This window comes from Lepidochelys kempii, chromosome 8, assembly GCF_965140285.1.
Source record: "Lepidochelys kempii isolate rLepKem1 chromosome 8, rLepKem1.hap1, whole genome shotgun sequence".
NCBI classification, from domain to species: Eukaryota; Metazoa; Chordata; order Testudines; family Cheloniidae; genus Lepidochelys; species Lepidochelys kempii.
The window spans coordinates 29,679,833-29,694,828 of NC_136387.1; the positions used below are offsets into that span (position 1 = coordinate 29,679,833).

A 14,996-nucleotide genomic window follows, 5' to 3' on the forward strand; every position below is an offset into this window, starting at 1 on the left:
AAGCAATACTCTGTAACAATAGAAACAGCACTCAGAGACTGCCCGCCCTTTCGTTGTATTCATCTCGCTTTGTTAACAATTGCGATTAAAATAGAGATAGAGGATGTATGTGGATGGATGCTTGGTGTGGATAATAACTGAATGATCAGGGAGGTGCCAGCCTAAGAATTCAGTGTCCATCAGCTGAAGAAGGCGTCAAGTGGAAATAACCAGAGGACACCCGGAGGGCAGACTGGAATCCAGCCTCAAGAATGGGAGAACCAAAGAACAAGGTAACATCTGGCAGCACAGAGCCATCAGGAATGTGACATCTGCTGATTGATTCAGCAACAGCATGATGAAGCAATTCCCATAGACTGGCATAGGAAGAAATTCCTATAAAAATGGACTCTAGAAAGTGAGAACTTTGGGGTCTGATTTTGCAAACCAACTTCCAGAAGCATCAGATGAGCATCTGACAAGGTCCTGCTCCCTCCTCATGCCCAGGCCACCTGGCCAGTGGCTTGGCATGAGCAACTGTAAGGCTGGTAACTATGATAACAACCTTGCAGAACCTGTGTGTGTGTGTGTTTGTAGGAATGAATGTGTGAATATATATGAGACTGAATGGAATGTTATAGCTATAACTGTGATTAACTAACTATAACTATGATTCTTTCTGTATTCACAATAAATGTGGTATTTTGCCTTTTCCCCTTTAATAAGATCCTGCTGGTTTTTATTTTATTGGTATAACACTAAGCATAAATCACTTAAATTCTGACTGTCTGCATTCAACCCCAGAACATATCCTCTCCTAGTAGGAGAAATTAGCTTACGTCAGCAGAGGCCAACTCAACCAGGTTAGCCTCTGACCACCAAAAAAAGTAGACAAATGCCTCCAAGAATTTGGACCGTTCACTGTAAGTATCAGTTGTGGAAGAATTAGAACTCAGGGCGGCTCCTAACCTTTCAAGATATAAAAGCAAGCTAATCAAGATCAGCAAAAATACACAATGGCACTTTGAGTTGCCAGCATCCTATATCCCTCAGGTGGGCTTCAGGCTTCAGCAAGGTACTAGTAGGTAATATTCCACCCATAGATAAGGAAAGAATATCCACATTCGTTCTGTTGGACCTCTCTGCAGCAGTTGGTGACATTAAACAAATATCCCTGAATTGTCCCCAAGGACAAACAGGATGAAAGGAAATCCTGAAGTCCTTCTTCTGGGGACCCCCCTCCCCCCCACTTCAGACTGAACTTAGAGAACTGATATAGGTAGCTATTTCTGAGCATTACCTATAGAGTCCCAAAATACCAGATTCTAACCCCACTTGAAATAGATTACATAAGAAACTGTTTGGAGAATGGTTGAGACAATCCGAGTTGAAGTGCCTGTGATATGTAGAGTACACCCAGATTACACATCTTCCCGAATTTTCAACACCTCACTGAAACAACACCTGGATTAAAAGATTTGTTAAAGTTCATCCCTCAAAAACTGATATGATGCAGGTTGAAAAAGGGAAGCACTGCAATTGAACCTTATTCCCCTTACATCTTCAACTCCTGAGAGCATTTGCCCTCAAATTAAGATAGTCCATCACCATTTGAATCCCTCTAAATGCAAGTAGCTCCGGTGGCAAAATGCCTATTTAATTTAACTGACCAGAAGACTGTCCCATTTGAATAAGAGACAGACCTGGCCACTCTGATTTATGTATTAATTCCTAGGTAGGTTTCAGTAACTGAAACCGTGTGGCTGACGCCAGATACCCTGAAATGCTTCATCTGGGAGAAAGCAAAGCAAAACATATTCTGAAGCCTTCCTCTGTGTTTGTATCCCATTCAAAGTCTTCAGATTGGAGTGGCACGAGCTACTGCTCCCCCTCCATAATTGTGATATGCTGTAATAGCTGTTCCATCAGAACAATGTAATGGTCCACCCACTGGATGTGGCTTATTAATACAGAAGATAGAAATAGACTCCAGAATTCATTGATGCAAGAAAACCACAAAATTAACTCTTTCACAAATAAAGTCAAAATCCATTCCTTTGACTTATCAACCACCTATTTCTCTATAGGCCAGGAAGAATAACACAAAAGTGATACTACTGTGAGTTTTATAAATATTTGCAAGGTGACTGGATACTACAGTTATGGGGTCATTTAAAATAGGTATTGTGGATTAAGGATAAGGCAAAACACATACGTACATGTAAGTGTCCTTCGCTTACCTCATGTTCTAGGAACAAGGCCTTCAGCTGGCCTTTTGACCAGTAATCCAGTGCATATGCAAGAAGCTTCATTGACAAAGTGTTCACACGCAAAAAGTTACCAACAAAGACAACTCTGTTTATCTTCTAAAAAAGGAAAGAAAACAGTATGAGCGTTATGACAAGTTTCCTCACTATCCAGTGTGGCTTTAAAAAGCTAGGATCAGAAGAAAAGAGGTTGTCACAAAAAGATTTAAATATTGAATGCTTCACAGTAGAGAGGAAGAGTACAGACCCTTAAAACAAAAGATTGAGACTTACAGAAAAACTGTAGTAATGTCATTTGAAAAATACCTAAGTGAGGATTTCAAACCACTGAAATAGCCTAACTAAAAGTCCAGCTAAATCAAACATACTTATTCTTGGTAGAGCAAGACTTAATGCCTTCATAGCCCTGTACAATGCTGCTTGATCCATATGCAACAAGGCAGCACTGTAAAGAAGCCGAAGACAATGAGAGAGTTCAGATGTTCATTTCTTCAGCTGTTAATGAATGCATGGTATAAGTTAATTAGAAGTGAGACGTCAGAGTTCACATTTAATATGCACTTTTAATTTAGTGTTTAAAAATGCTTTAAAAATTTTTACTGCATTTTCCAGTTATGGGGACATTTAAGTTGAAAATAAAACTGACACTCTGATGGCAAGAATAAGCTCCAATAACTGAAGGCATCTGAGAAGTATATAAACACACAAGCATGCTTTACTAAAGTTTAACAAATGACTGATGTGAATATTCACATCCAAATTGTTCCAGAAACTTGTGCAGCAGGACCACCCACTGACTATACTCAAAGAACTGACACTTGTCTGCTCCTCCCACACTTTTATCTTGACAAGTTCATAATTTAAAAAGGTACAGAAATGCAGTTAAAGCACCCAAACAACCTTAATTCTGCTCAACAATGATGTGCAGGAAAAATAAAATCTACATTTCTCTACTATGTTAATCTCTGACCACAGACTGTTTTAATTAAAAATATTACGGTAATTACAGAGTGTTAATACTGGACAGAGATAGGAAAAATCTAAATACAATTAAGGTTGATTTTGATGCCTCAGCTATTTATTCCCTTACCTTAAGGTATAATAACTTGACATTCCTAGGTTTCAGAGTAACAGCCGTGTTAGTCTGTATTCGCAAAAAGGAGTACTTGTGGCACCTTAGAGACTAACCAATTTATTTGAGCATAAGCTTTCGTGAGCTACAGCTCAATTCATCGGATGCATACTCTGAATCGTATGCATCCGATAAAATGAGCTGTAGCTCACGAAAGCTTATGCTCAAATAAATTGGTTAGTCTCTAAGGTGCCACAAGTACTCCTTTTCTTTTTGACATTCCTAGGTTCACTATGCTTGGTTGTAGGATAATGACAACATTCCTGTAATGCACTTTATCATTAAATTACTGGTATGTACTCTCAACCTTATCCTCTTCATAGATTATACTAGGGCTTGGGGAAAAAAACCCAAAAGCTTACTAGACAGACACAGATATGAAAGAAGAGGGAAGGCGATCGCGAACTGTGATGTCAAACATAGAATCCAAATGCAAAATCCATCCTGCCCACCTCGCAGGAGGAAAGTAAACGTGCTGGGATTTCTAACAGTGCTGTCCTGGACGACTCCAAGCAGGGTCCATATTTCACACAGGCTTCTGGCTAGTAGGTGACTATTTAGGAATCTCCATCTCTAGCTCAGTTGCTGGAAGCTAGAAAAAGCTTTCTCCTCATCCAGAGCTCGCTGGCAAGGGGAGATGGGTTTCCGCTACTCTATACCTCAGCTGCCACATTTGGTCCTTTTATTACTAGTTCAGCGTCTTCCTGTGTTGATCAAAGCTTCTTGGCTGCCCACTGCTGTACGGAGCTTTAAGTAGCCATAATGAAAATGAACCTCAGGTTTATTCTGATGCTATCTGGCAAAGTTCTGAGAAGCAGGAGAGGTGATGGAACTATTTTTATGCAGACTCAGGAAGAGAACATCAATTTCACATAAATTGACGTTTCAAATATTAATTTGGAAATAATTAGAAGCATAACTTAAAAACAAAGCCTTTTCACCACCTCTGTTAATCAGAAAAAACGTTTTATTTGCCATTACAAAGTGAATTCTCAAGCCTCATGAACCTTCCCAAAGGTACTAAAAGTATTCTGACCCGATGTCAAGTTAACAGAATCAAACTGCCTCAGCTAGGAATTTGATAAAGGACTTGAAATGAAAAGTGTTTTATAACAGTAGTCCTCCCAATGACTGAAAGCAACCACACAACCCATATGAAATTTTCTGATTCCCCTCCCCCACCTCATCCTCCAACTAAAATAGTTTACCTCATTTACCGCACACATCCGTGCTATAGACCCAATGTTATTGGTGATTGTAACCAGTGTAGCTCTAGCCAGGTCTTCTTTACTAACAGATTCTCTCTTCTCTTTGTAGATCATATTCCCAAAACTGGAGAGAGAAAAAACAATACAAAGTGAAACATTTGTCTTCAACAAGTTTAGAGTACAGTTTCCATGCTGTAGTGGAAATTACATCTTCTGTTTATCCTCAGTCTTAATTGAACCAATTTTCAAATGCTCACTGAATACAGTAATTTGACCACCAAGATTGTGGAGGGTTATGTACCTGCATCCATTCCTTAAAAAGAAATATACTTCCTCCAAACATTTTAAGACCCTATGAGTTAAATCTGATTATCCTACAGAATTCCATGAAGGAACAGCTTAAATCTCAGCTAAACAAGATTAGTCCACAGCACTAGCCAGAACAAGTAAAGGTAATTCTGAGCCCTGACTGATGTATTCTGCAGATTCCGAAAAGTCAGCCTCGCTTCTTCACAAAACAAAACTATTTTGCTCCATTCTTGCCTTTAGGTGCCATCGAGAAAAAGATAACCAAACACAAAAATTTCAAGTATAATAAAATAGCCCTGGGGATTTAAAGTGACTACGTAATCATAAGAATCATACAAGTTTATTGATGCTGCCACAATTCTAGTTTTCCTGGGGCTGAGGAATTCTGTCCTGCCGCTGGCTCTATATAAAGCAAGCAACTTCAGCTCATATCTCTTTATTCAGTATTTTGCCTAATCACAGCTTGTGGTCTTTTTCTGGCTGAAGACATAAGAACTCTCACCCTGTTCATATGGAGTGGCTGAAGCAAAGCAGGGGGAACATGGAATTAACAGCACTGTTTCCCATCCAAAGCCCCTCTGAAATTAAAGCCACTAGTTGTTTCAGAAGGAGGAAAAAAGTGAGTAGAGGTGGTATACAACAGACTCCAATTGAGGGCAAGTAAGAAAAATCTGAAGTAAGATCTCCCTGGGGAGGGACAGAATATATTTAAAGAAAAAGAAATGCAGTCATAGAAACAGTCATTCAATTTTTCACTTCCAGCAGGACTGATAAACCCATTATTTGTTCAGACTAAATGTTAGATTCAAGTTTATGTTATTCTCATTCTCCAGTTTCATCATTCCTCATTCCTGCTTCCAAGTACATGGATGCTGCTCCATTAGCCTCCAACTAATGAGCAAGCTGAACAGAGTAAAATATTAACCTTCTGCCATTGGAGGCCAGCCCAATTATCAAATATGCTGGTGACATAATTACCCGTCATCCTGAGACAGACCTAAGACTACCTTGCAATTATGAAATCTTGTGATAGGCTAGCAACTGTGTTTGACAGAAGCTAAGGAAATAATTGCAATATGAATGGCTGAATAATAAAATAGTCTATCTGAATGTTTAATAGAGGGAAGCTCTCTAGGTCGATCAAAAATAAATCAGGAGGACTACTTTTCATTCCAGTATTCAAATGCAGGACCTCAGCTCTTAGAGCTGACAAACAGCTGTAATTAATTTGTAGGAACCTAGAACTTTTAAAGTTGAAGACATGCCTCCATTGGTTCACACTTATTAGTGACAAGCAGATCTTTAAGAATAGCCAAAACTGTTGAACTATGACAGCTGTACTAGACTTGGTGGGTAAATTAAACCATCGACTACAGTAAGATCACCAAAAGTATTTTCCCAATTGAAGAGCTTTTCAACATTCATTAGACAGCAAATATAAAAATATAAGTATGCTCAAAACCATACTAATTCATCTGGTGCCTGTTGAATGTTTCTGAGATGCTGTATAAAACTGAAAACAGTGGTTAAATGAAAATCCTTTGCCTGGGTGCCTGGCTGGTTAACTTAAAAAGGTATCAAACTGAGGAAATAAAGCCCAGACAGGAAGAGCTGTTGTAAAATGGAGAAGAAAGCTGTCAGATTAAACAATGCTCTCAAAGATCCCAAACAGCCATTAAAAAGGTTTGACAAATATTTTCATTAATTTTTATTTCCTTTCTATGCCTGCTTGCCCTTTGAACTGTGAGTATTCTATGCAGGAACGTGTCTGTTTCTTTTAAATCTACACTTGATGCTGTTTTTTAGTTTTTCAGGAATAAAATATTACACAGAATGGGACTGCTATAGCTAGCTAATAATCAACTACTACTATCTGGTTTCAAAATGTTCAGAAAGGTTAGCTGTCTATATTTAAACACAAAAGTAACTGAATTGAAATAGTAAGACTGCAAAAACTGTTCTTCTAATAGATACTGAATACAGGTCTCTTTTTTAAAATCTTAACACCTCAGTCTTAAGAGACAAAAAAAGGTGATGCCTCCTCATTAACAGGTCATGACTAGTTAAGACTACATTTTAGTCACGGCTATTTTTTAGTAAAAGTCATGGAGAGGTCATGAGCAGTAAACAAAAATTCACAGGCCCATGACCAGTCCATGACTTGTACTATATACCCATAACTAAAACTTGAGTCAGGGGGTCATGGGTGCTCTGGGGGAATTACCTGGGACCCTGCTGATGCTGCGGGTGTGTGTGTGGGGGGGAAAATGGGAAAACTTGTAGCAGCGCGTGGCCCAGGACTGTTGCTGGTGGCAGGAGGGTTAACAGGCTCCCTACCAGGGTTCACGCAGCTCTCCAGAAGTGACCAGCATGTCCCTGCAGTTCCTAGTGGGAGGGAAGGCAAGGGGGACTCCACACGCTGCCCCCGCCATGAGCTCCAGTTCTGCGGCTCCCACTGGCTGGCAACCGACACCCCAACTCCCAGCCCTGAGCCCCTTCCCACACCTAAACTGCACCAGCAGCGGTCAGTGTGACTGGCCCAGAGGCTGCCTGATCTGCTTGGGAAGCCCCAGAGCCAGCCTCACCAGCCACTGCAGAAGTCACAAAGGTCACTGAATCCGTGAGAGATATGGAGCCTTAATTACAGTTAAATAAGCGAGTTTCTGGCTTACCTGGAGGCTACTGCCCATCCTGGCAAGCCAAAACGTTCATAGTCCCCTCCATAAATGTCCCGAACAAGCTTATCAGCATGTGTACTGTCCCCTTTGGATGCCATTTCAAGAGCTTCTTCAAAACTTTCACAGCCAGTCAATAAACTGCATAAACCCAGAAATGTCCCTCCACCTAAACTAATGAAAGAGGAAAAGAAGACTTTTAAACAACATTCTCACATAGTACAACTAAATAATCTATAAATGTATTCCTTCAATTAAGATACTGATTTGTCTGCTTTCTTCCTCAGAGCTTGGTATTGCTTAGCAAAGCAGTCAGTCGTGAATCATGGCAACAATGTTTACACAGGTATCAGCTTAACTGTGCACACACAAGATTTTGAGCTGCAAAAGTTAAGTAAACTATTTAAAAATAAATGTGTTTTTGCTGTTTCCCAAGAATTCTTTTATTGTGCACCTAAATTAAGATACTAAAATTCATACTTGTAATAGGTAAGTGAAATAGGTGTGAGTATCAAAGTGCCAGTGGGAGGGCATAAACTCAGATGAGGATGCCCAGAAGCACCCACATCTGATCACTGGCTTCAAGTCCTTGTTCCTCTTTCTGCATCACTTCAGTGAACGCTTTCTCATTTTTCTCCAGTAGAGCAGAAAAAATATGAGTTTACTGGAATAATGCTATACAATAAAAAAAAACAAAAAACCACTAATGTGACAAACCTAAAACCACACACTATTGATATTAGTCTCCTGTTGCAGACCACACAGCAGAAAAAACACTAACTATACCTCCTTACTAGAGCCATGGAGATAGCGTACAATTAATGCTGCTGGTAATTAAACAGGACATGAAATCAGTTTATCACATGGAAAAGACATGCAAAGAAATTATTTGAAAGCTTAAGAAAATATTAGGGTCATTATTCCATACAAAAATAATAATTTAAGATTTCATATCACTACCTTGTTCCAGTCACTCTCTTATAGCTGTCCTTGGAATGGACTGCTAAAATACTGACTCCTGAACCAATGTTTACAACCAATAATGGGTATGGGTCATCCAGGTTAAAAGGCATCTTTTGGCATCTTTCAGGTTCTGAGGCATTTTCAAAGTAATAGCACTCTGCCTGGCCATTGAAACTGACAGAGTCTATATACAACAGACCTTTGACAAGGCAGTCAAGCTCATCCAGTTTGTGCAACTGGAGGTTTCCAATCTGTGAAAAAGGAAAGGACAAAATTAACAATTCATGAACTAAGTATGCTGGACATTTAGTAAGCCCAGCAGCACACTACTAAAGATGGAAGAAGTTAGCTTTCCATGCACTTATGCTTTAAGCCATTGTTCAAAAATTAGCACCCCTTTTTTTTTTCAATTAGCAAACACCCAAAAATACCAAAGTATTTTATTAGCCAAAAATCACATCTGCAAATCTGTGTACCTTAAAAGGCAAAACCACTCATTTGTAAGATACTAAAAAAGTTCATGACTCCTTAAAAACTTGAACAATGCCCTATTTAACTTAACCATTACTTCAAGGATTGTAAGAAATTTAACCTGCAGTCTGCCTGGCTTCTGTCAATGTTTAATCTCAAATCATTCCCTAATACAGAAACACTAGTAATAGAAAAAGGACATATATAGATAGATAATATACTTAGTACCTAGATGTCTCAACTCATTTCAATAGTGTAATCTTTTAATTAATTTTCAACCAGATCCATATTACTAATGCCAAATCTCATCTTCCTTTTTTTAAAAAAAATATAATCTGATTATTAATAATACCAATAGAACAAGCCAGAAAGAATATTTCTAAGGTTACTGCATTTAACAAGTAAGTAGTTACTTAGCCTTTACATGTCCAATGCATGAAAAGATTGTCCAGAAAGACACTGCCTATCTTCCACTGATAAAACAGCTGTGACCAGTTTTGTTTGTTTTTTTAACCAAAGACTACAGTACTAGGGAAGGTAGGCTACCTACTGTGCGAAAATCTTCTTCAAACTTATAAGCACCGCCTCCAGTGGCACAAAGCACCGTGTGTAGTGTTGAAAAGTTTTTATTTCTTCCCATTTGGATAAAAGTAGGCAAGTCATGAGTTGGGAATCGAATAAAGTGCAAGTTTCCCCTTCGGCCGAAGAGCGTCAAGTCTTTCAGTTCAAGGTGGACATCTCGAATGCCAGTGGATCCATAGGCTATATTGGAAGTCAAATATTTGCGGATGCTCTTCAAGCTTTCAACTTCCTCCTGCTCCTCTTCTGCAGTGATATCAATAGGTTCAAAATACGCAAGTTTCACCAGTGTTCCCCCAATGTCCATGCCAAACCATGGAAAAGCTGTGGAGATGGAAAAAGTATTCCATTAATATTGTTAAAAAGAAAAACTGACACCACTTAAATTGAGATTACAGAGACTGAATACTCTGAACTAGGAAAATTAATGTTTTTTCTTTTCTTCAATGCTAGGGAGAGGAACAATTTAAAGTTTGGAACCAGATAAGAAAAAAGTGAAGTTATTAGCCACTCCTTTGAAGTTATCTTTGTAAAATGTATTCCACTGGACCTGATTAAAACCAAAACACGAAGTAACTTCTTCCCCTCCCACTGACTTCATGTGATCTCCCAAGCTAACTTAAATCCACTAACACGGGGGTGGCAAACCTGTGGCTCCAGGGGCACACGCAGCTCTTCAGAAGATAACATGCGGCTCCTTGTACAGGAACCGACTCCGGGGCTGGAGCTACAGGCGCCAACTTTCCAATCTGCTAGGGGGTGCTCACTGCTTAACCCTTGCTCTGCCACAGGCCCTGCCCCCACTCCACCTCTTTCTGCCCCCTCCCCCTCCATGCCCTCACTCTCCCCCCGCCCCATGTATGCCATGAAACGGCTGATCGGGAGGTGCGGGGATGGAGGGGGAGCTGCTGATCGGCATGGATGCTGATGTATTACTGTGGCTCTTTGGCAACGTACATTGGTAAATTCTGGCTCCTTCTCAGGCTCAGGTTGGCCACCCCTGCACTAACATGATGCTCAAATAGATGTACTGTAACATATTCTACTCCCGACAGCCTTTTAAAGAGGAAGTTTACCTATAATTTTCCAAGAACCATTTTCTCCTGACCATATAATACATTTAATAATTCTTTTGAGAAATAGGCACTTTTCCACTGATTTCTGAAGAAAGTACAACAGGACCAAGACAGCTAAGTCCTGGAGGTGAAAAAGGAATGGTGTATAGCTCTTGGAAATTGCAGAGTACTAGTGCCAAGTATGTGTATTTAAAAAAAAAAAAAAAGCAAGATATTGAATGTTACTGAGTTTCGGTTTCTAGCTAGTGTTTCTATACCTTTTTCTGAAAAGGGGGAATTTCTTGTATTAAAACAGACATCATCTTTGGTAAGAAACACTTCCAGTGCTACTGAAATACTGGTATTTTGTCTCAATCACATTTCCTTCACTCCAGATGTTTGAAGTGATAATGTGCAAAAAGATGATTTTCATTGTAGAAGCCTATGCTAAACAATAGGTCAAGATCATGACTGACGTACGCAGGCATCTAGTAAAATCAGCTTACAGAACTCTGTGTTGGAAAGGATGGTTAGTAGTTTCATCTAGTATATTCCCATTTATTGTGGCACAACTGATGTTATCCCTAAATAATCTCCGATAAATAGATTTCAAATCTAGCCCAAAGTATGTCTGAAGGTGATTATTCCACCAACTCTTAAAATAGCTTGTTTCACTGTCTGTTACTGTATTTGAAGTTAACAGCCTAATATTTTCTACTCTAAGAGTGTTCTATCTCTGACATGTAGGTCTTTCACAAAAGGTGTGGACCAAAGAGATTCTCCATGCCTATCATCTTCTCTTCAGCAGCTGTCACTGCAGTTGCTGCTTATATATTGTGGTTATATGATATTGTGGTTATATGGTAGTCATCACTACCCTTTCTGAAAAAGGAGTATTATCGCAATGCTTCAAAGCCAAGTGTGCCTCTCTCTCATATCACAATACATATCTCTTCTACACATCTTTATATGAATTTAGCTTATTCCATCATATTTCTTAGCACATATTTTCCCCCTTTTTTCAGCAAACATTAGGAAGGCATGATTAGCATTTGATAGCCTGGCACTGTCCCTTCTGAGTAGCTGATTTTATTATAAGCTAGTAATCAATATTAAGATATTTATTTAATTTACTCATAATGGAGCTTAGGACATATTTTAATTCTTTCATCATATGAGCAAAAGGCAACCCAATAGTATGCAAGTAAACATGCAGTCAAGGGTAACTTTTTGCTACCCCAACTTCCTGTCCACCTCTTGGGATTTTACTGTATATCTGATCTTAATTTCCTTGATTTTTATTTACAACATTTTAAAGCATCTTCTCCCTCCTCTCCTATGTTGCTACAAACTATTTTAACACAGAGCAGTATCAACCCAAAGATATGTTATCATTTAAAAAGGTGGGAGGAAAGAAAGAAATGCTACAGAGGCCAACTGTGATTAAAACTGAATATATAAAAATGTTTAATAGGAAGAAATTGGCTCATTTGTCCTTTGCTTTAAAACCCAGCAGGACCCCAGAAAAAGGTGATAATCGTCATGCCATATTAGCTATAGATAAACCTGTTGACTACTGTAACTGGGGCTAGGTTATTAAACTCAGAAAACAAAAGTAGAAAGAGAGTGAATATATGGGGGTGGAGGGGAAAGAAGTCAGTTTTCTTAAATAATTTCACTTCACTTACACAGATCTCACCAAATATCAAAATAATTTTCTGGTTTTAGAAACATCTGACTTCCCAGCTGGACCTTCTGAATACCGAACTTGGAATCTGACAGTTACTTCTCCAAGTGCATGCTGAATGGGACAATTAGCCACTTATTTTTCCAAAGCTACTCCCAACAATCCTTTGTTCTTAAACTCAATTCAGATCCAGTTTACACTGAACACAGTTGCAGGATTAAAAAAAGAAAAAAGAAAAAAAAAAGAAGGAATATGTCCAACCTGTCGAAAATTTAATTCCAAATTGTATCAGATTATTAGTGGTGGTGGTAGGAAGATAACTGAATAGATACTATAGCAAATTAGTCAAAGCTTGCCTCAAGCTGTTTATATGTGTAAGATCATTAATGGCATGTTTTAATGGACATCCATGCAAAACTTGGAAGGTAAAAGGAACTTAAAAGTTGCTGTACATCTGGAGAAATGGATACTCATAGAACACTACCAGATGTTAGGGTATGTACAAAACAGGAAGAGAACCAGCCAAAATACACAAAAATTATTTTTTTAAAAAAAACTGGTAATTATCTACATGAGGGTCAATACTTGCACTTGGAAGTAGAAAGTTCCTTTAAACTGTTGGGCATTGGGAGAAAGGATTCCTCCCACTCCCTGCCCTCTCACACAGATGTTCTACAACTGATTTTCATCGGGGAAGCTGAATTTTTGTTGGACCTTTCTCAGAAAAGCTAGCACCAAGTCTAGGTAATGTTTCAGTATATTGCAATTAATTTTAGTGCTAGTCTAGCAATGGTTTCTGTAGTATTAATAGCTCTGAATGTTTAAATATCTTATTTCTTTAAGGTAGCCAATAAAAAAAAAGTTTCAATTTGCTAGTCAGTAACTGTCTCCACCTAGCAGTTCACCTATGCAGTACCATGTTCTTTGGCATCTCAAAATAATAATAATAAAGAAACCCGCTGCCTATGAACCATAGACTCATGAGTCCATAACTTTCTCCTCAAACAATAGATCAGAAGGGTTGGTAGCGAGCACTACTGGCACACTGAAAGCCCAACAATCTGAATACAGTATAGTGAAGACAGCAGACAAGCATAGTAAGGGATCCAGGAACACAGGAATTCTAATCTGTAGAATACACACACAGGATTTAATACATGAAAACACCTCCCTGCCCAAAAAGCCATTCAGATCAATTATATAACTAGATACAAATGAAGAATTTTTTTTATTTTAACATATAGATGCATGCTTGATTTGGAGATTTTAAAAGGTTTCTCATTTTTTTAGCCAGTAGCACTTCACTCAAGTGAAGACTAGAAAGGGGAAATTTTATTTACCCAATAAACCAGAAAGGGTCCTTAGGAGTTGTTTTAATCCATTCAGTAAATATGTAATTGGGACTTAAAAAAAATTGATTAAATAAAATACAAAGGATCCTTTCTGGTCTATGGAGATATTATGTAATTAAGACATGTTCTTTCGCTTGTTTGTCACCCAATAATTGTGAAAGAATCACCTGCATCTGCACAGTAGATACTTCTGATTTCAGCTGTTAATGGTTAAAGGTTTGTGGAGAGAGGCACGGGACCAAGTTATGAAATTAGACACCTACCAGTCTTTGGAACTTTAATCTGATTTACAGGAACAAGTTTATGCTTCTCGGATACCCAATTAAAAAAAAAAAGAGGAGCAAAGCAAAAAAAAAAAAAGAAACCAACAAAAACACAAGCATAAAGTTGAGGGAACCAGAGAAAGCCAGCTCAAGATGAAAAACTTCCCATTTTTCAACTTGGAACATATTTTTATGCTAGTGTTATCCAATACAGCTTTCTTTTGGGGGTAACTACTCAGTATTTGAAGGCAGGTATTCTTGACACTAAATTAGAGAATTTAGAGAAGGATCAGATTCTTTGCTTTTACCTCATGTCAGCAGATGATAGAACCCGAGCACATAGTTCTGGTCAATAGGTTTTAAAAGAAATTTGAAAAATTTCTTATTTGTGAAAAGGTTGCAACCTCAACGTTGGGAGGCTTTTTAGGGTTGTTTTGCTGCATTTAATATGCAAAATGCCACTAGTTCACTATTTATATTAGAACTAAGAAACGTAGGTGAGAACCTTTTTCAGAGAGGTTTCTTGGCTATATAAACCATAATAATTTAGTGTATATGAAATTTTTCCCAGGAAAAAAAAAATCAACATTTTACTTTCTTACTAAGTGGGTTATATGTAGGGCACTGTAGGAACCGCTGTGCACAAGCTGTTATTTTTCATGTTACCTTGACAGTGACAAAATAGGAAAATTTATCCACGTTTGCCAATCCTACCACCATTCTGCACTTGCTCAGCCTGTAGCTGAACAGCTCCTGACTGCTGTCCAGGCTGCCTGTGTACGGCTTCATGAGCCATGGCATTAAGGGGTAGGCTGGGTCCCCAAGGATACATATAGGCATTTCAACATCCCCAACAGTTATTTTCTGGTCTGGGAATAAAGTCCCTTCCTGCAGCTTTTGAAACAGACCAGAGTTCCTGAAGATGCGAGCATCATGCACCTTTCCCGGCCATCCCACGTTGATGTTGGTGAAACGTCCCTTGTGATCCACCAGAGCTTGCAGCACTATCGAAAAGTACCCCTTGCGGTTTATGTACTCGGCGGCTTGGTGCTCCGG

The 14,996-nt window shown here is 38.8% G+C and overlaps 1 protein-coding gene across 4 annotated transcripts in view; it reads right to left on the reverse strand.

Moving 5' to 3' along the window:
- PANK3 (pantothenate kinase 3) overlaps positions 1–14,996 on the reverse strand; it is a 47,402-nt gene that overhangs the window by 21,659 nt on the left and 10,747 nt on the right. For 3 of the 4 annotated variants that reach the window (XM_078854030.1, XM_073355950.2, XM_073355951.2), the window contains exons 2-6: positions 9,555–9,907; positions 8,531–8,784; positions 7,568–7,744; positions 4,587–4,710; positions 2,220–2,345 (exon numbers count right to left, since the gene is read on the reverse strand). In XM_078854030.1, the coding sequence (XP_078710156.1) occupies positions 2,220–2,345; positions 4,587–4,710; positions 7,568–7,744; positions 8,531–8,784; positions 9,555–9,907 (1,034 nt within the window). Of the gene's footprint in view, positions 1–114; positions 2,346–4,586; positions 4,711–7,567; positions 7,745–8,530; positions 8,785–9,554; positions 9,908–14,996 lie in introns of those variants that run through there. The other variant, XM_073355949.2, reaches the window with a different exon arrangement.